This window comes from Chiloscyllium plagiosum, chromosome 9 (genome assembly GCF_004010195.1).
Source record: "Chiloscyllium plagiosum isolate BGI_BamShark_2017 chromosome 9, ASM401019v2, whole genome shotgun sequence".
Taxonomy (NCBI): domain Eukaryota; kingdom Metazoa; phylum Chordata; class Chondrichthyes; order Orectolobiformes; family Hemiscylliidae; genus Chiloscyllium; species Chiloscyllium plagiosum.
Genome location: NC_057718.1, coordinates 64,904,017 through 64,925,135, shown reverse-complemented (window position 1 = coordinate 64,925,135; position 21,119 = coordinate 64,904,017). Strand labels below are relative to the sequence as shown.

General features: G+C 40.9%; 1 protein-coding gene across 9 annotated transcripts in view; it reads left to right on the top strand.

Moving 5' to 3' along the window:
- rps6ka2 (ribosomal protein S6 kinase, polypeptide 2) overlaps positions 1-21,119 on the top strand; it is a 426,863-nt gene that overhangs the window by 315,100 nt on the left and 90,644 nt on the right. For all 9 annotated transcript variants that reach the window (XM_043696117.1, XM_043696115.1, XM_043696114.1 and 6 more), the window contains one exon: positions 16,602-16,672. In XM_043696117.1, coding sequence (XP_043552052.1) covers positions 16,602-16,672 — 71 coding nt within the window. The remainder of the gene's footprint in view (positions 1-16,601; positions 16,673-21,119) is intronic.

The window sequence follows — 21,119 nt, the reverse complement described above, 5'->3', positions numbered from 1 at the left end:
ATTGAAATAAATGCAGTTTATCAGTCCTATCTTGTTTTCTACTTTGTTCCTGCCTGCCCTGACTGTTTGACTTGCTCCTTTTCCCAACTGTACCAGTCTCCAATTGATCTCTCTCCTCACTATTTCCCTGGATCCCCATACCGCCCTCCCCCAACACCCCTTACTTATTTAAATCCTCCCAAACAGCTCAATGAAATCTCCCTGCCAGTATATTAGTCCGCTTCCAATTCAGGTGCAATCCATATCTGTCCTTCTTTCACAGGTCAGTTCTACTCCAGAAGAGATTCCAATGATCCAAAAATGTGAACATTTCTCCCATCCACCAGCTCCTCAGCCATGCATTCATCTGCTTTATCCTCCTACTCCTACCCTCACTGCTTGTATCACCAGGAATAATCCAGATATTACTACACTTGCTGACCTTTTTAAATACCTGCCTAACTTTCTGTATTCTCCTTTCAGAATCTCACCTTCTCCTACTGGTCCCTGTCCCCTTTGAGAACATTCTGCACCCTCTCTGAGATATCCTTGATCTTGGGACCAGGGAGGCAACGCACCATTCTGATTTCTCATTGCCGGCTGCAGAAACGTTTGTCTGTGCCTCTGACTAGGAGTCCCCCAATCGCAACCAATCACTTGGAACCCGATTTAACTCTCATTACATTGGAGCTAGTCCCTATACCAGAAACTTAGCTGTTCATGCAACATTCCTCTGAGAGTCCATCACCCCCTGCATTTTCCAAATCAGCATACTTGTTTGAAATGGGGATAGCCACATAAAACTCCTGCATTACCTGCCTACCCTCCTACCTTTCCTGGAGTTAATCCATCTACCTGACTGTATCTGTGGCTTTTCTCCCTTCCTATAACTGCCATTCATCACATCCCCTCACCTCTTGTAACTTTCATATTGCCTATTACTGCTGCTCCAACTGATCCATGTGATCTGATAGGATTCACAACCTGCAGACATAATCATCAGTAACATGTAAACTCTCCCTAAACTCCCACATCCAAGAGGAAGAGCACATCACTGTATTAATGGCCATCTTTGCTCCTTCACAATCTACAGACCCAAAAAATAGCACCATCTTTTTGCTCTAAAAGAAAGTGCTCCAGCTAGTTTAAATTTTTAAAATTTAGTCAAGAGACAGATCTCAATAACACATATACAGAGGAACCTCGATTATTCGGCATTCGATTAACTGAATTTTGGATGACCCGAACAAGATCGCATGGTCCCGAGGCATAGCTAACCATATTATCCTGCATCGATTATCCAACATTCGATCAACCAAACAAAATACTCCCCACTCATGTCCTTCAGATAATCAAGGTTCCTCTGTAATCTTGAAAGAACCCACTCTACTCAGTACTGTAGACTTAGAGCAAGGTTACACACTAAAAACCATGCACTTATCTGTTCCTGTGCTTTGGGCTCTCCCACACTGGTTCCTCCAAGTTCAGTTGTGAATTTCACTGTTTGTTCATTTTTCCTCGACGCACTCCGATGTTCAGAGATACATGAACTCAAACAGCAAAGGCAGTAACTGTGCAGACTCACTGCTGTGTCAGCCATCAATGTAGATTGCTTTCTCTCTCTCCCTCACTGACCATGTGGTCACTGCCTTTTGTCTGTCTTACTCCTTTTAAAAGTGCCATTGTTTTGATCTTTTTTCCCTAAGTTTCCAAACCAATGCAACAGCATGTAAAACAGTAATTGTTGCTCCTGGAATTTAAGGATATCACCTCCAACACCTAAGATACTTCAAAAAAGAAGCAGCTCTTACAGCCACAATTTTTCCCATCCTCCAAGTAAGACAAAATAAATGTTTGAAAAGATTTTGGGCTTTAAAAAAAAAATGACACAACATGAAAAAACAAGGAAGGAATGACGTATCCTTATAACAGTGTTATGGCCTTTGCTCCAATAGCATGCCTAGTTCTAGGCGCACACTTGAGGAAGGATGCATAGACTTTGGAGAGAGTGTAAAAATGGTTGCAGGGATATATGACTTTAGTTTTGTGGCTAGATTGAATAGGGTAGAGTTGGTTTAGAGAGTGTTGAAAGGAGATTTCATGGAATTGACCAAAACCATGTGGGTTCTTGCAAGAACATAAAATGTAGGATATAGAACATTCCAGTGGAGTACAGACCCTTTGCCCTCGATGGTTCCACAGGTCGGTGCAACAATCTGAAGCCCACCTATCCTACACTATTCCATTTTCATCCATATGTCTATCCAACGACCATTTAAATGCCCTTAAAGTTGGCAAGTCTACTACTGTTGCAGGCAGTGCGTTGCACTCCCTTACTACTCTCTGAGTAAAGAAACCACCTCTGTCCTTTATCTATCACCCCTCAATTTAAAGCTATGTCCTCTTGTGCTAGCCATCTGAGGAAAAAGGCTATCATTGTCCACCCTATCTAATCCTCTGATTATCTTGTATGTCTCAATTAAGTCACCTCTCAACCTTCTTCTCTCTAACAAAAACAGACTCCAGTCCCTCAGCCTTTCCTCAGAAGGCCTTCTCTCCATATCAGGCAACATCCTGGTAAATCTCCTCTGAACCCTTTCCAAAGCTTCCACATCCTTCCTATAATGTGATGACCAGAACTGTATGCAATACTCCAAATGTGGCTGCACCAGAGTTTTGTACAGCTGCAGCGTGACCACGTGGCTCCGATTCACTACACTACCAAGAATCTTACCATTAAACCAGTACTGTTTATTCCTGTTGTTCCTTCCAAAGTGAATCACCTCCCACTTTTCTGCATTAAACTCCATTTGCCACCTCTCAGATCAGCTCTGCAGCTTATCTATGTCCTTCTGAAACCTGTCACATCTTTCAGCAATATCCACAACTCCACTGACCTTAGTGCCGTCCACAAATTTACTAACCTATCCTTCTATGGCCTCATCTAGATCACTTATAAAAATGGCAAATAGCAGTGGCCTCAAAACAGATCCCTGCAGTACACCACTAGTAACTGAACTCCAGAATGAACATTGTCGAGAGTGTGGTGCTGGAAAAGCACAGCAGTCAGGCAGCATCTGAGGAGCAGGAGAATCAATGTTTCAGGCAAAAGCCCTTCATCAGGATGAACATTTCCCATCAACCACCACACCGTCTTCTTTTAGATGGCCAATGTCTGATCCACACCGCTAAATCATCCTCAATCCGATGCCCCATATTTTGTACAATAGCCTACCATGGGGAACCTTATCAAACACCTTACTGAAATCCATATACACCACATCAACCGCTTTTCTCTCATCCACCTGTTCAATCACCATCTCAAAGAACTCATTAAGATTTGTGAGACATGACCTACCCTTCACAAAACCTTGTTGACTGTCCCTAATGAATGTATTCCTCTAGATGATTATAAATCCTATCTCTAATAATCTTTTCCAACACTTTACCAACAACTGGAGTAAGGCTCACCGGTCTATAATTACCAGGGTTGTCTCTTCTCTTTTTCTTGAACAAGGGGACAACATTTGTTTTCCTCCAGTCTTCTGGCACTATTCCAGAATAGTCTAGACAATGACGGTATTAAGATCAAAGCCAAAGACTCAGCAATCTCCTCCCTGACTCCCAGAGAATCCTCGGATAAATCCCATCCAGCCCAGGGGACTTATTTATTTTCACACTGTCCCGAATTGCTATCACCTCCTCCTTGCTAACATCAATCCCATCTAGTAGCGTATATCTCAGTATTCTCCTTGATAACATTGTCTTTTTCCAGTGTGAATACTGACAAAAAATATTCATTTAGCACTTCCCCTAAAGTTCTACCTCCCATTTCCTGATCTGAATCTGACCCATCTAAGCCTACACTTTGGCTCCCATCTCCCTGCCAAACTAATTTAAAACCTCACTGATCGAACTGGCAAAAGCTCCCACAAGGAGATTAGTCCCAGCTCTGTTCAGGGGCAACCAGACTCGCTAACGCCGTTCCCCCTACCTTTCTATGTAACTCTGACCCTGAGCTCCTGAAGTCCTTAACAGCCTGTTTCTCCTGATGTTATATTGATTTCTTAATTGGATAACATCTGAAAAACTGATCTGAGCAGGTCCTGGTTAATTTTTTCAAGTACGATCTTTAAATAAATTGAGACGTCTTTTTCACATATCCAAGGGACTTAATGCAATTTAAGAGGTGGTGCTCAGAAGACACCTGTGACATGGACATCAACATAGATTGACTGCTGGTCATTCGACTATTATCCTTTTCTCCGAATTTTATCACTGCAAAATGGCAACGACATATTGCACATGCTTCAGTGAGCATGCTTCACTGACAACTGTAACGTTTTTTCTAGTTTTCTGTGAGTCTGTAGCATGAGGCAGAACTGACACCAAAGGCTTGCTCCACATTGTGAAACTCTTGACATCGGAGCAGTGTGTCCCAGAATAATATCATTCATACACTGAATGGGAAGCTGTGGCAATTTCCATGCTGCAACGCATTGAGGCATATACACTCCGTGTCACTGTATTGTCAATACAGGAATAGGGTTCAAAGTAGTTTTCGGAGCATTGCCCTTTGTCAGGTAAAGTGAAATCTGTTGGACTATAACCTGGTGTTGTCTGACTTCTGACCTTGTCCACCCCAGTCCAAATTCGGCACCTCCAATCAGAGCTTTAAAAATGTGATTGCGCCAGGGAATTATATGGGTTGGGAGAATATTATGTGTATGTAGCTAACCTGGATTTGATTATGGATATTTATTGTGAGACAGTACGGGTATGGTGATCTTAAGAAGAAATAAAATCTTTCATTTATTAAACTTTTTTTACAGTTTCGAAGTGCTTTTTAGCAAAGTAACAATTTTGGAGTGTTGCCACAATTTAATGTAGGAATCATAAGATGTAGGAACAGAGTTAGGCCATTGATCCCAGGTTTTCTCTGAGTTTAGCTGGAGTTTCATTTTAATGCAGTTCCTTGGTCCCAACTTGGTCAAAGACTGCTTTGATGCCAAGAACGATCATTCTCACCTCAGATATTCAACTTGTGTGACCATGTTTGGCCATGTTTGACCTCAGCGAATGGGCTCTGGACAGTATTATCCTGAAAAATGGCCCAAGTTGAGTAATGGTGTACAGGTTATTAGTGTAAAATTGAAACTTGCTCGAACTGATGCTGATTGAGAATAGGCTCACAGCAGTTGTAGAATAATACAGACATGGATTTCCTGAACATAAATATTGTCAACTGCTTTGCCAATACACTTTGCCCCATCATTGGGTCAGTAGTGGGAGTATGTGCAAACAATTGTAAAACTTTCAGTAAGATTCACAACTCCTCAGTTGCTGAAGTAGTCCATATGTAGCAACATCTGCACAGCACTTAGCCTGGAGCTGATGTGCAAGTACTTTTGGCGCCACACAGGTGTGAAACAATGACTATTTCCACAAAGGGGAAATTTAGCAACCCTCACTTGACATTCCATTGTATTACCATTGCCGTACGCTGCACCATCAACTTCCTCAGCTTACCATTGACCAGTCTAGCTATATACATTGTATGGTGAGAAGAGTAAGACAAAGTCTGGAAATTCTAAGGAGAATATTCACTTGCTGACTCCCCAAAGCCTGCCGAGAGCCTAACAAGGTATTAGTGAGAAATGAGATGGAATATTCTCCATCTGCCATGATGAAGGCAGTCCTCACACAAAGTCGCTCAAAACTATCTGGGACAAAGCAACCTGCTTGTTTGGCATTGTATCCATCACCATCGACGTGCAATTCCTCAACCATCAATGCACACTGGCAGCAATATACCATCTATAAGATGCTGTGCTGTGAATCTCAATCTGAAGATACAGATTCATCTGTTTCTTCTGCACCCATGGCGTCTATCCTTTAGAAGAACAAAGGTAGTAGGTGAATGGGAATAAACAAATCGCCAACAAGATCTCTCCTAAATCACACATCATTCTGACTTGGAATTGTTTCACTATTCTCTGTTACTGATCCAAAACTTGGACTTCACTTAAAAACAACACTGTTGTTGTACCTATGCCACATGGTCTGCAGTGATTAAAGATGACTCACTACCACTTTCTCAAGGTTGATAAGGATAGATATGGAATTCTGATTAGTATATAAATTGACAGTTTTCCACATTGTGTTTTTGTGTCTGCCAGTGTTGTAGCCATGTTGGAAATTGTAGCCTGGATATTTTTAGTGGAAAAATCTTCAGCTCTATAGTAAGTATTATTGCACCCCATAGCATTTGCTTTATCTAATGCACTCAGCTATTTTCGATATTGTGTGGCATTAATCAAATTGCATAAAGAATGGTATCTATAATAGTGGGGAACTCAGAAAGAGTATTTCTGATTGAGGACGATTCAAAATACTTTAGCCTGAGTGGGGATGTTAAAAGAACATCCCATTAGATGTTTAATTGTTTACCATTGTCCATTACTGATATGCCAGGGATTTCAAGTTTTGATATAATTTGTGGTCTGTCAGATTCCTTTGATCTGTCTAAAGCATGCTAGTTCTGCTGTTTTACATGTAGGTTGACCTATCTTGTAGCACCAAGAGATTGAAACACCTCATTTTTACAAATACTTGGTGCTTGTGGTCTCCACTGACTTTGAACAAACATGCAGTGGTAGATTAAAGTTTACTACCATTCTGCTGCTAGCGGTTTGACACAACCATAGTGTTACATGATTTAGATGCGAGAAATAGGATTCCATTGTTTGTAATATGATGACAAAAGGTTCTGCTGTTGTAAGCCACTGCATATATATCTGAAGTATCAAAGCTTCCTTAACATTGTGCAAGCATCATCAAACAAAGTAACAATGTTCAGCCCCATTTGTAATTCCTCGGATACTGAAGAAACCCATGTCCAAATGCAGCAAGAACCGGACAGTATCCAAGTTTGTACTGGCAAATGACAAGTGATATTCATGACACATAAGTGCCAGGCAATGACTATTTCCATTAAGAGAGAATATATCCATTGACCCTTGACATTCAAAGGCATTATCATCACTGAATCCCCTCTATCATTATAGCAACTGGTCCAGATGGTGTCCTGGATGTACACTCCTGTGTGGACCAGCTGGCAGGAGTATTGGCAGACATCTTTAACCTCTACTAGCTCCGATCTGAAGTCACCACAGCTTCAAGAAGACCCCCATTATCCGGATGCCAAAGAAAAATCATGCAGCATATTTCAATGACTCCCGCCCAGTGGCTCTGGCATCCATAATTATGAAGCTTCAAGAGGTTAGTCATGGCTCACGTCAACTCCAGCCTACAAAATTGCCTCGATCCTTTGCAGTTCACCTACCAGCCAAACTGGTCCATAGCAGACAACTTAACCCTGGCCCTATGTTCATCCTGGAACATCTGGAATGGGCGGCATGATGGCTCAGTAGTTAGCCTCACAGCACCATGCTCCCAGGTTTGATTCCAGCCTCGAGTGACTGTCAGTGTGGCGTTTGCACATTCTCCCCGTGTCTGCACGGGTTTCCTCCGGGTGCTCCGGTTTCCTCCCACAGTCCAAAGATGTGCAGGTCAGGTGAATTGGCCATGCTAAATTGCCCAAAGTGTTAGGTGCATTAGTCAGAGGGAAATGGGTCTGGGTTGGTTACTCTTCAGAGGGTCGGTGTAGACTGGTTGGGCTAAAGGGCCTGTTTCCACACTGTAGGGAATCTAATCTAATCTAATCTGGACAGCCAGGATACCCATGTCAGACTCCTACCTGTTGACTATTTCAGCATTCAAAACCATAATTCCAAACAAACTCATATCTCAGCTCCAAGACCTAAGTCTTAGCTTCCCGTTTCACCCCTCACCCACCCAATCTGTAACCGGATCCTCAGTTTTCGTGGGCAACACAGTGGCTTAGTGATTAGCACTGATGCCTCACAGTGCTAAGAGCCTAGGTTTGATTCCACCCTCAGTTGGCTATCTGTGTGGAGTTTGCACATTCTCCCCATATCTGCATGGATTCCTCTGAGTGCTCCCGTTTCCTCCCGTGCTAAATTCTGTATAATGTCTAGGGATGTGCAGGCTAGGTGGGTGAGCCATGGGAAATGCAGGGTTACGAGGTGGGGGGAGGTGAGTCTGGGTGGGATATTCTTTAGAGGGTCAGTGTGGACTCAGTGGGCTTAATGGCCTCTTCCACAGGTAGGGATTCTATGATTTTATTGTAGGATTTCTGGTCCATAAACCACAGAAAGTAAGAATAGACAACAACTCCTCCTTCATGATAATGCTCAGCACCGGTACCCTGCAAAACTGTCTATTCAGCCCCTACTATATTCCTTACACACTCGCAACTATGTAGCCAAATTCCACTCCAACTCCATCTACAAGTTTGCTCATGACAATACCATTGTAGTGCAGATCTCAAACAACAACGTGACAGAATACAGGAAAGAGATTGAGTGTTTTGCAGCAGAGGGTAAAGACCACAATCTCTCCCTCAGTGTCAGAAAAATGAAGGGGCTGGTCATTGACTTCAGGAAGCCATGACGAGGGCAGCATTCTGCCTGCATCAATGGTGCTGAGGTGGGGATGGTTGAAAGTGTCAAATTCATGGGAGTGAGGACCACCAACAATCTGTCCTGGTCTACCCATGGCAACGCAATGGTCAAGAAAACACAGCAGCATCTCCACGTCCTCAGGAGACTAAGGAAATTCGGCATGTCCACAAGGACCCTTACCAATTTTTAATGATGCACCAGAGAGAGCATCCTATCTGGAAGCATCACAGCATGGTATGGCAACTGCTCTTCCCAAGATCACAAACTACTGAGGGTCATGAAACAACCCAATTCATCATTATGCTTCAGCGTTCCGTTCATTTGCTACAACTATACTTCCCGCTGTCTCAGGAAAGCAACAAACCTAATTAAAAACCCCTCCCACTACAGTTATACTCTCTTCCACTATCTTCTGTTGATAGAAGATATAAAAGTTTGAATGCATGTACAAATAGATTCAACAACAGATTCTTCCCTGCTGTTAACAGACTTGAATGGATTTCTCAGGTATTAATTCTGATCTCTCTCTCTGCACCTTCTCTGTCATTGTAACACTGTATTCTGCACTCTGTTCTGCTTGCATGATGCACTCTGTATGGTACAACCTGCCTGTATGGCATGCAAACCAACACTTTTCACTGTATCTCGGTACATGTGACAACAATAAATCATTAAATTACTATAAATTCTGTGCCCTATGATCCTGTCCCACTAGCTACCTGATGTAGCTTGTACTTCCAAAAAAACCTGTTGAACTATAACCTGGTGTTGTGTGATTTTTAACTTTGTTCACCCCAGTCCAACACCAGAACTTCCAAATCATAACAATAAATTGATCAATCCTGGCGACTACCATTGACTAAAAACTGAATTGGTCTACCCACATAAATAGTGTGGCTACAAGAATAGGTCAGGGACTAGGAATTCTGCACCAAGTAACTCACCTCCTCACCAAAAGTTTGTACACCATCTGCAAGGCACAATTAGAAATGTGTTTAATACTCCACATGTGTCTGGATGAGTGTAGCTCCAACAACCCTGAAAATACTTGACACCATCCAAGACAAAAGCGCCCACTTGATTGGCACCACACCCATAAAGATTCATTCCCTCCTGCCATTGATGCTCACTTGGAACAGTGTGCACCATCTACATGATGCAGTACAGAAACTCACCCAGGGTCCTTACTCAGAATCTTCCAAACTGCGATCTAGACGATTCGTCCATCTAGAATGACATGGACAGCAAATATATGGGAATACCACCAATTACAAGATCCCTTCCAAGCCTGTCACCATCCTGACCTTGAAATATATCAGCATTCCTTCAGTGTCCTGGGTCCAAATCTTAGAGCTCCCTGCGTAATAGCACTGTGCATCAAATGGACTGCAGGGGTTCAGCCTCGTCCCCCTGCAGCCGCTTCGAGGGCAGCATGCGGTGGTGCAGAGAGTCCGGGTGTGCATAAAGGATCTCCCAGGCAGAGCCCTTCTCACCACCAGCCAAGCCATGTCTTGATGCTTGTTGGAAAGTTCTGGCGATGAGGCATTCTGCCAAATGACTTTGACAGTCTGCTCAGGGAACTGCTCAATAGGATCCACCCTCTCCTTTTCCCGAAGGGTCTCAAGGACAACACATGCTGTCCACTTCCTGATGAACTTGTGGTCAAAGGTGTTTTCCTTCATAAACTTCTCCACAAAGGACAGGTGACACGGAACGGTCCAACTACTTGGAGCGTTCCGTGTCATCGAGGCCAGGCCCATCCTTCGCAACACCTCCTTCTGGAATGTGCCTATGCAGAAGAAGTCTGGATAAGAATGCAATGATGTTTGTCGAGATTCGTGCCGAGCAGCGCCGTAATGTGGTACTCCGTGCTGTACGGTCTGTTCCCCGGGACACACACCGAGACGAACATCAACTGTGCCTGGAAGATCATCAACTCAATGAAAGACGTTCTTTGGACGGTCCGAAACCTGTTGATGTTCCAGCTTAAGGAGTTGACCCCAACTGAGTGTTGCAGACTGGCACATTCCAAGGTCCAGGACTACGTGTTGAGGGGCATGCTGAAGCTTGGGGCAGCTGCCGCCCAGGCGCAGTGGGGAAAGACCACCGTGTAACATCTGCCTGCCTAAGAAGAACAGGGGGCCCACCCAGTCATTTGGGCTCTGCTGACTCTAGATAGTAGCTAGATAGAGCTAGATAGTAAATGTACAGACTTGTATATAGGAAAAATAAATTTCAATGTCTGTATGTAAAGCAATGTAATGTGTGCACAAGAATAGCATGACCGATTGCATAGATATCCAAATACTTTTATGAATAAAGTATATTTTTGAAATTAAGAAAAATGGACTGCAGGGGTTCAAGAAGGAAACTCACCACTACCTTCTTAATGGCAGTTAGGGATGGTCCTGAAATGCTGGATCAGCCAGCAAAGCCCACACTATTGAGCGAATAAAGAAATGTCTGCTCCCTAAGACAAGCTGTCAGAGATCTACTGTAGGATGACAACATCTGAAATAGAGATGACTCAGTTTACCACAGCAGGAAGCTTTTATCCCCCTTCCAAGTCGCAGCAAGGAAGATATGTCACATTAGAAAATTTGCATTACAGAAATATGTATTAAGAAGTTACTTGATGATGTGCTTGTAAGGACATGACCTTCCCTGCGGGCCTTCCCTTTGGCTTTGCTAAGTGCACAACTCTCACCCAGTAGCAAGGTTTCTTCACCTCTGTAGCTTTGTAAATAGCAGCCACATAGCAATAGAGGGTTTTCATATTAGTTCCATGACCGACATAAACAGCGAGAGCTTGCATTTAATCATGTTCAGAGGTAATGCAACAGCTAACCTGTCATTATTCACATTTGTGTCCTCTTTCCAGGAATCAGTTTTGATGCTTTTGTGGTACAGCAATATAACATATCCATCTTATTTCAAGCGACTTAAAAACTATTGAGGGTGGGTACATGGGAAAGCAGGCCGAGTCTCATGTCAGCTTATCCCATTAACAGAACTCTTTTAGACCAGAGAAGGAAAGCATCTGCTTGGTGGGGCGTGGTTGCTGCCTGAACCAGCAATAAAAATCTGCTTAAGTCAGAATTCAAAAGGACTACGGGGGCGGGCCATCAATCAGAGATAGTGGGCAGGCTTTTGATGCTGGAGACACAACATGAGGGCCTCTGGCACTTGATGATTGCATCCATAGACTGAGGTGGGAGTTGCAGATGGGAAGATGGAACATATAGAATTATGAAGGGAATAGATAAGATAGAAACAGGGAAGTTGTTTCCATTGGCAGCTGAAACTAGAACTAGGTGGCATAGCCTCAAAATAAAGGGGCAGCAGATATGGACTGAGTTGAGGAGAAACGTTTTCTCTCAAACAGTTCTGAATCTGTGGAATTCCCTGATTAGTGAAGCAATTGAAGCTGCCTCATTGAATATTTTTAAGGCAAAGATGGATAGGTTTTTGAATAGTAAAGGAGCCAAGTGTTATGCTGAACAGGACGGGTAAGTGGAGCTGAGTTCACAAAAAGATCAGTCATGATTTATTGAATTGTGAAGCTGTCTCAATGGGCCAACTGGTCTACTCCTGCTCCTATTTCTTGTAGTCTTATGTTCTTATGGAGAAAATGGGGAAAGGCTAGACATTCCTCCAATTCTTAAAATAGCTAAAGCTGACTGGGCATGATCCTGATGTGGAGGTGCCAGTATTAGACTGAGTTGGGCAATGTCAAAAACCACGCAACACCAGATTATAGTCCGACAGGTTTATTTGGAAACACAAAGCTTTCAGAACCCCGTTCCTTCTTAAGGTGCAAGGGAGAGAGGATGACCTTAAACACAGAATTTATAAGTAAAGGATCAAAAGGTCATACAACTGAAGCAAATGAATTGAATGCACCTAAGATGACTGTTAAATCTTTAATCAGTTAGATTGCAAGTGCAGGTTTCGATTGATTAATGTGCAAATCCCAGACTTTCTTTCAAGTCACTGCCCGAGATAAGTTAATGTTTTATCGGTATAAAAGAGGGAACAACTCAGGTCAGACAATGCATTTTAGGCATGAGCTCTTGTTTAGAGTCTAACCTGGAGTCAGACTGCTTTTATTTCCAAAGTAGGAATTTATAAAATGCCACATTAACTGCCTCTCTACAAATTGTGTGCTTTTAGAAAAAATTAGAATGTACCCATGAAGACAGCCTCAATCGGGATCCTGGGTTCATGTCGCATTACAGATGACCCCACCACACTATATATATGCACACATACATGCACACTCTCTCACACAAATACATGCACGCAGACCCTCTTTCATACATACACTCTCTCTCACTCATGCACACATAAACATACACACACACACTCGCATGCACACTCTCTCACATGCATATACTCCCTCACACTCGCACACTGTCAAGCACATGCACACACACGCAGACACACACACAGACGTGCGCACGCGTGCACACACACTCTCTCCCCACACACACACACACACTCTCCCCCAATGTACGTACACACACACACACACACACATCTATGGGGTAACTTTGCATTTGCAGATTTGTATTTGCCGAAACATTCGATTTTGTTCAAAAAGCAAACAATTCGTACACAGTTAGTCAATGTGACATTTTATAAATTCCTACTTTGGAAATAAAACCAGTCTGACTCCAAGTGAAGCCATAGACAGACTCTACCCAAAACCTCACTCCTAAAATTGTCTGACCTGAGACGTTACCGTTTTTGTACTGATAAAACCTTAACTTATCTTGGGGCAATGATCTGGAAGAAATTCTGGGATTTGCATATTAATCAATAAAAATCTGCACCTCTTTCTAACTGATTAAAGATTTAACAGCCATCTTAGGTGCGTTCAATTCATTTGTATTGGTTCTATGACCCTTTCATCTTTTACTTATAAATTCTGTGTCAAAGGTCTCCCTCTCTGCCTAGCACCTGAAGGAGTGAGGCTCCAAAAGCCTGTGTTTTCAAATAAATCTGTTGGACTATAATCTGGTGTTGTATGATTTTTGACCATGATTCTGATGGTTGAAACTATAGTCTGGCAGGTATGACACATGTTGCTGGGGGAGGGAATGCATATATACAATGGCTGCAATTGTCCCCACATTTCCACTTTGAGAACACAACACTGGATTGAGTGTGGTTCAGTCTGCTACAGCTACCTAAGTTGTTGCCTGGAAACACATGGTACAGGAGTGAGATCTTAATAGGCCCCTTGAAGACACCAATCCACAGATCAATGGCTTTTCACCATTTACCTGTGGGCAATGGATGTGACCCTAATGTGGCTTCGTTGTAAAGTACCCTTCTATATGCAGTCAAGTCTATGTTAAGTAGTGTCTCTCATTTTTTATTTGACGCCTATTAGCAATCCATAGGATAGATTCTGCAGAAATACACAGTCATATAGCTCCTTGGATAAAATAGGCATACAGCGGATGCTTCCTCTTGTGGGACTACGATGAGAGATCATAGTCTGAGGAAAAGGGATAGCAAATTTAAAACAAAATTGAGGAGAAACTACTTCTGCCAAACGGTTCCGAATCTCTGGAATTCGCTACCCCAAAGTGCAGTGGATGCCGGGACAGTAAGTAACTTTAAGGAGGAGTTAGACAGATTTTTATTTGTTAATGGGTTGAAGGGTTATCAGGAAAAGGCAGGAAAATGGGAGTGAGGAACATATCAGCCATGATCCAGTGGCAGAGCAGATTCAATAGGCCAAATGGCCTTATTCTGCCCCTATATCCTATGAACTTATGAATCTTTGAAGAATCTGTTCATAATATGTAATTGTGATGAGTGAGAAATTTTGTCTTTGCATCTCCAGAAGTTAATTTTTGCAGATTGTTTATAAAGATCATTAATGAATAAAATAAAGGTTGTTTTGACAAAAAAATGAAACAATATTAGCATTGGGAAGAGAAATAGTAATTATCACAGAGGTTGAGCAAAATGAAATATGTTTTTTAATGCCAAGTGTTCCATTGATCTCTTGGAACACAAGCACCGTAGTCATGACATAGCAGATGCTGCTGATTGTTCTCAAGTAGTGTAATATCTCTGTTGTTAAATAAATACATGTTATCATTCATATATTAATGGCTTGTCAAAGGTCATCTTTTGCCCAGTGCAGTCTACTATCTTGATCCAATTTGAGCACAAATGATTAAATAGGCCGAGATATGAATATTATCATGCTTTTTTTTGTTTTCAGCAGGTTATAAGACTGCTGTCTCAAGCAGTAAATATCCTTGGGAACATAGATATGATTACTGGCATTCAATGGTGTGTTTATAAGGTGGTTAATTAATTTGGTGATATTTTTAGAATAATTCTGGTACATGTTTAACTTGGGGTGTTGGCAAGTAATGGGATAGAAATAAACATGTGGGAAACCACTGAGGTGGAAATCAGTTTGAGGGAGCAGCTTGAGGACCTAATTTTTGAATGTAAATTGTTGAATTCAGAAAAATAGTATTTTATATAGGACTCAGGGTATAATTAGAAAGATAGACCTCCCAAATGGTACCTGAAATTATTCACCCACCAGACAATCAAGCAAAAGAAACTATAGATCTCAAAGTGTAACAGGAATACAATTCTAATGATTGTAATTTCTCGATGTCTTAAATCATACATTGTATTCTTTCATGATTATTCATTAAGTGCATGCATCTTTCTCTCCCTATTCATGCTTTGCTCATTTACTTGTCCATTAGTTCCATCCCCATCTACTGTTAGAGTGTCAATAATATGCAATCTTGTCAGATTTTTCCTTTTTATGTATTGCGTATTCAAGGATATGCCACACTAGGGCAACAGAGAAGGAAAAAAAGATGGCGAAAATAGGTTACGTGCAGGTATTAAACTAGAAAGGGGCTTTCAGCACAGAGTGTTGTTGGCACATGCTCCAAAATATCTTGTATCTCAACACAATAAACACATTAAATGTTGCTAATGAAGATACAAACTGCTGCTCAGATTCAGTTGGGTATCTATTTAATTAACTTACCTCAGTAAAATAAATCTATACACATTTTCTTTTGCTCTCCTAAATTTTCTTTTGGTTTATTTTCTTCCGTACTTCTTTGCTTTGTATGCACGGCTCCTACAATTTTTGAATGGTGCTAATTTTCATTGCCAAATGCAAGTGAGTTGCTGGCTTTGTACTGGTGGTCTGTGAGCTCATTCTACCAAGAATCAAACATGTGTGGCAAATAGTTATATTGATATTACCAATTATGGTCTGGGATGCAGCAGACTGTGTCCTAAAGAATAATGCAAAATACTATGGATGTTGGTGCTCTGGAATAAAAACAGAAAATGCTGGAGATCCTCAGCAGGTTTGACAGCATCTGTAAAGAGAGAGACTTGAAAAAGATTAGGCTGTTGCCAAAGACACTGCTCCTAAGCAATTTATTTCACATTAGAATATATTTCTATTGGACACAAACCTACAAACTAACTTGGATACAGAACTTTTCAGTAGCTGTACAAGGGTGTAGTGATATTCTCACAGTCATTTGTGCCCAAACCAAACCAAACTCTTGTTTATACTGGATAATTCAACACTGATGCCTGCCATTTATTTTGTATCTTTGCAAACAGAGGAGCAGAAATCTTAACATGTTGCTTTTCCCGTGCCGTTTAATTCTGTGCACTTTGCATGCAGATTCTTGACTGACAAATAATCCATTGGTAGTTTGAGAATCTCTCAAAAGAATGCTGGAAAATTCTTGCAAGTTCATCCAAAAAGCAGTGTGGATGAGTTAATCAGTTATCTTTTATGTTCTTGGTATCTCTGGCTTTACTCAACTGTTAACTAATGAACTTATAAAAGTATATACAAAAGAAAGGCAATCTAAACTACAATCCATACTGAATGCTCATAATATTTCAAAAGCATGTTCTATCATGAACATATTCACTTCTCACATTGAAAGAAGTGAATAAATTAAATAGATGAATGATGTCTGGAGGTGATGTTGTCTATTTGTCTATTTGATCTGGATGATATCTCTAACCTGTTTTGACTTTATTGCCTAGTTTGAGATGTTAACAGGGTCGCTGCCTTTCCAAGGCAAGGACAGGAAAGAAACCATGGCACTTATACTCAAGTAAGTAAGTTTTTGTTTAAAAAGTGTCAGATTAATTCACTGTTTAAAGAACTTAGATTCAGTGCATTACTGATAACTTACTTTAAATAGCATAAATTGTGAGAGAAGCACAGCTCATGCTTTGGAAAAACGAGGCTGCACAGTCAATCTTTCAGCTAAAAGTTTACATCTTAGCTTGACCTCAATGTTCCAGTCTTTCTGCTACATTTGTGATGAGGTTCAGTAGTTTTCTTACAAGTAAAGCTGTATGTAGGATTGCCATAATCCTGACTTCTAAAATTAAGTTCAATCATGCCTATACTGAATTGTGCCTTTTCTCTTGCCCTCTAACCAATACCAAAACTTAATGTTCAAAAGAGATATTGGCAAAGTAAAATTGGACCAAAATCATTACGTTGATGGATTATCTCAAAAGAGGTAATCAAAGAGATATCTTGAAGGCTTTATGAAGAGAAGGCATTGAGTAGATCTAAGTACCTCCATACACCTCAGATAAATAAGAGCTGAATATTTTAAATTTGGCAACACTGTTCCAAACATACATCAAGCCTTCAATTCCAACCCTTCATACACAGGAAATGGATTGTCACACACTGTAAGTAAGACATGAGCCTTTTTAATTTTTCTTAAATAATTCATCCCAATTGCAGAGTTCCACATTGTCATAGTGCCAAATGTTTGAGACTGATTTGGTACAAATACATTAATCTGAGGCAGAAAAAAAAGTTTGCTCTTTTAATGTTGTGTGAAATGAATATTTCATTTTAATACTTCATTGGATCAATCCAATAAAAACTTAAAAATAAAATCGTGAATGGTCCATGTGGTCATATCAGCGTGCTCCATAACTGAATGGGTCATGAATATTCTTTTTCCTCAACTTTACTTTTCCAGCCTATCCACATATACCTTGACTCATTTAGTGTCCAAATATTATCGATCTTTACCTTGAAGTGAATGACTGAGCAAACACAGTTCTTTGGGAATGCTAAGGTTTCATCACCATCTGATTGAAGAAATTTCTCATCATTTCAATCCTAGATGATTGATGCTTTACCCTGAGACAATAAATGCCAGTTCCAGTCTCTCCATCTAGAGCAAACAGCTTCTCAGTAATCCACATTGTCAAGCCCTCGAAATTGTTCCTCATATTGCAATGAGATCTTCTCTCACTGTTCTAAGCTCCAGAGAGTCTAGCTAAAGCAATGCACTGCAAATACTGATAATCTGTTATAAAAACAGAAAATGCTGGAAATGCTCAGCATATCTGACAGTATCTGTGGAGAGAACTAGAGTTAACAGACAGAAGTTTGGTGGGGGAGAGGGCGGGTGCTGGGCATCTCACCTCTTTGACAGAAGGAAAATCAGCAGTGAGCCAACAGACTTAGAGAAGCCTGCCCCGCAACCATAATGTAACGTGGATGGGATAAATTAGTAGTGAATGGGACTCGGCCCTCAATGGGATGGTATCTTCACCAGAGTTAGCAGTATCAGAGGTTCATAGTGGACACTGCTGGGACTGCAGCCAATCTCAATCAGAATGTCCCAATGGATCCCCGACCTAGGTAATGTTGGAGTTTTGAATGAAGAGAATGAATGTGATGACCTTAGGATTGGGGGATAGAGGGGTGAATTTCAAAGTCCATGTGTGCAGCAAGGAAGGCAATATAATATCTTCTGAGCGTGGGTCACCCATATAAAATGGCATGCTCTGGAGATAGTAACATTTTTCCTCCCTGACCTTTAAAACACATTTTTTAAATGTCCTGCCCACGCCCACTTACCCACTAAAATTGTCTGGGTTACAGAGTGGGCAGATTAATACTGGAGTTAGACGAACTCAATTCACTGTTAACAACTTATTTGCAGATGGTGGATAGGCTGCCAATTCCAGTGGTTGAGCCTAGGGCAGAGTGGGAGAGTAGTGGTCTGAGCAGCCAACTTATCACACCTCCCCCCTCTCCCCTTAGAGGGGATATATAAAATTCCATCCAAAGTTTTAGATAAATGACTTTTCATCAGTTGTGGAGCATCATCGACCTGAAACTTCTGTTTCTGTTCCACAGTGTTGCATTTTGAGTATTTCCATCATTTTGTTTTAATCTGGAGAATATAGGCCCAATTTATTTAAACTGACCTTCGAAAACATCTCTCATCCTAAGAATTAATTCAGTGAACTTTTGTCATTCGCCATCTGAGCTCTGTGTATGTTGTTCCTTGGGTACAGAGACCAAAATTGTACTCAATATTCTATGAATAGTTTCACAAGTGTTGCATATACTTGCAACATTACTGTTGAATTCAGCCACATAATAAAAGATGACATGCCATTTGCCTTCCTAATTGCTTGTTGTACCTGGATATTAACTTTCTTGAGCAAGGATCCTAAACTATGAATACAAATGTTTATTAGTTTCTGCTTTTCAAATGATATTCTGTTTTTCTCTCCTTGCTGCCAACTTTCACTTTTTCCTGTATTTGCTCTGTCTGCTGCCTTGTCACCCACTCATGTATGTGTCCCTTTGCTGTCTTCTTGTGTTCTTCTCACAGTTTAGTCTCCCATCAAACTTTGCTTTATCAATAAATTTAGAAACATCATATTCAGTTGCCTCATTTAAATCATTGCAATATATAGTAAATGATGCTCAAATATTGATCCAGATGACACCTTATTAGGCACAATCTGCCAACCACTTTAATTTTATTCTCTCTTTACTGCGTGTCAAACAATTCTAATCCAAACTAAAATATTATCGCCAATCTGATGTAATTTCTTGCATGGTACACATAACCAATGCCTTTTGAAAATCAAAATATGTTACTACCATTAATAGCTCTTAGTTTATTTGACAAACATAATTTTCCCTTCGGGAATATCTGTGCTGACTTACCCAAATCACAAAACTATCCACTACAATCCTATACTTTTAGTCACTGAACTGTTTTCGATTGAATTCACCATGTTCCCCTGGATCCGATGAACTTTTAATTTTTTTGACCAGTTTATCTTGTGGGAGTTTGTCTTAAGTCTTTCTAAAATCCATTTTTACATTAGCAAATGTATCACCCAGCTCTATGCTTTCTCCTGTCTGTTGCCTCCCAATATATTTCATCAAGTTAATTGGAATGATTTTCCCTTAATCAATCCATGCTAACTGTCCATAATTAATCTATGCCCTTTTAAGTAACAATTTATATTATTTGTCAGGATTTTTTCAATAATTTGCCTTTCCCCAGGTTTTCACTGATGGGCCTATAATTGCTCAGTATAACTCTTCCATCCTTTATGTAATGATAAAACATTGGCAGTCCTCCAGTCTTCTGGTACTACATGACCAGAGAGAGAATTAGAAAATAATGGCCAGAATCTCTGCTATTTCTTCCCTCAGTTCCTTTAGTATACGGGGATCCACTAATCTGATCCAAGAGGTCAACCTAATTTCAAGCATAATAGCCGTATAAGCCGGCAGTGATGAATATGCCCAGCAAAGATGAGTCAGCACAAATCACCTTTTCCTTGCTGCCATTGGTTGTGAGGAAGGGTCACTGGATTCAAAACATTAAGTCTATCTTTGCTCCGCAGATGGTGCCAGAATTGTTGATTTTCTCCAGCAATTTCAATTTTTCAGATCTGCAGCACCTGCAGTTCTTTGATTTATTTTCTTGCATACAGTTTAAGAATTCTGAGTTGTTTGTACCTTTAACACTAAATTTATCCCAGTTAATATTTGTGTAGTTGTGCACTTTTTGATTTTGACCCTGTAGTAATTTGACTGCAGATTTGCTCCCCTATTGAGGATCTAATGTATACTCCCAGCAGAATGATTTCTTATTTATTTTTCAGTTCAACCCATATGACTTTTTTTTGGATACACATCCTGGCATATCAACCCTTCTCAGACTGTGATTTATTTCTGAAATTGAATATTGCGATGTCTTTCGTATTTTATTTCCTTCTCTACCCTTTCTAATCAATGTAACCAGAAACATTGAGGGGCCATCCTACCCTCTTTAAGCCACTTCAGAAATGGCTCCAATATCATACTTTCAACTGCCTATCTGTGTGCTGAAATCACCTGTCTTACTTACTAGACTCTTTATGTTCAAGTATATACCATTAGTCATTCAACCTTTGTTGACCGTCATCTAGAGTCATAGAGTCATAGAGATGTACAGCATGGAAACAGACCCTTCGGTCCAACCTGTCCATGCCGACCAGATATCCCAATCCAATCTAGTCCCACCTGCCAGCACCCGGCCCATATCCCACCAAACCCTTCCTATTCATATACCCATCCAAATGCCTCTTAAATGTTGCAATTGTACCAGCCTCCACCACTTCCTCTGGCAGCTCATTCCACCATGCTCTGTGTGAAAATGTTGTCCTTTAGGTCTCTTTTATATCTTTCACCTCTCACCCTAAACCTACGCCCTCTAGTTCTGGACT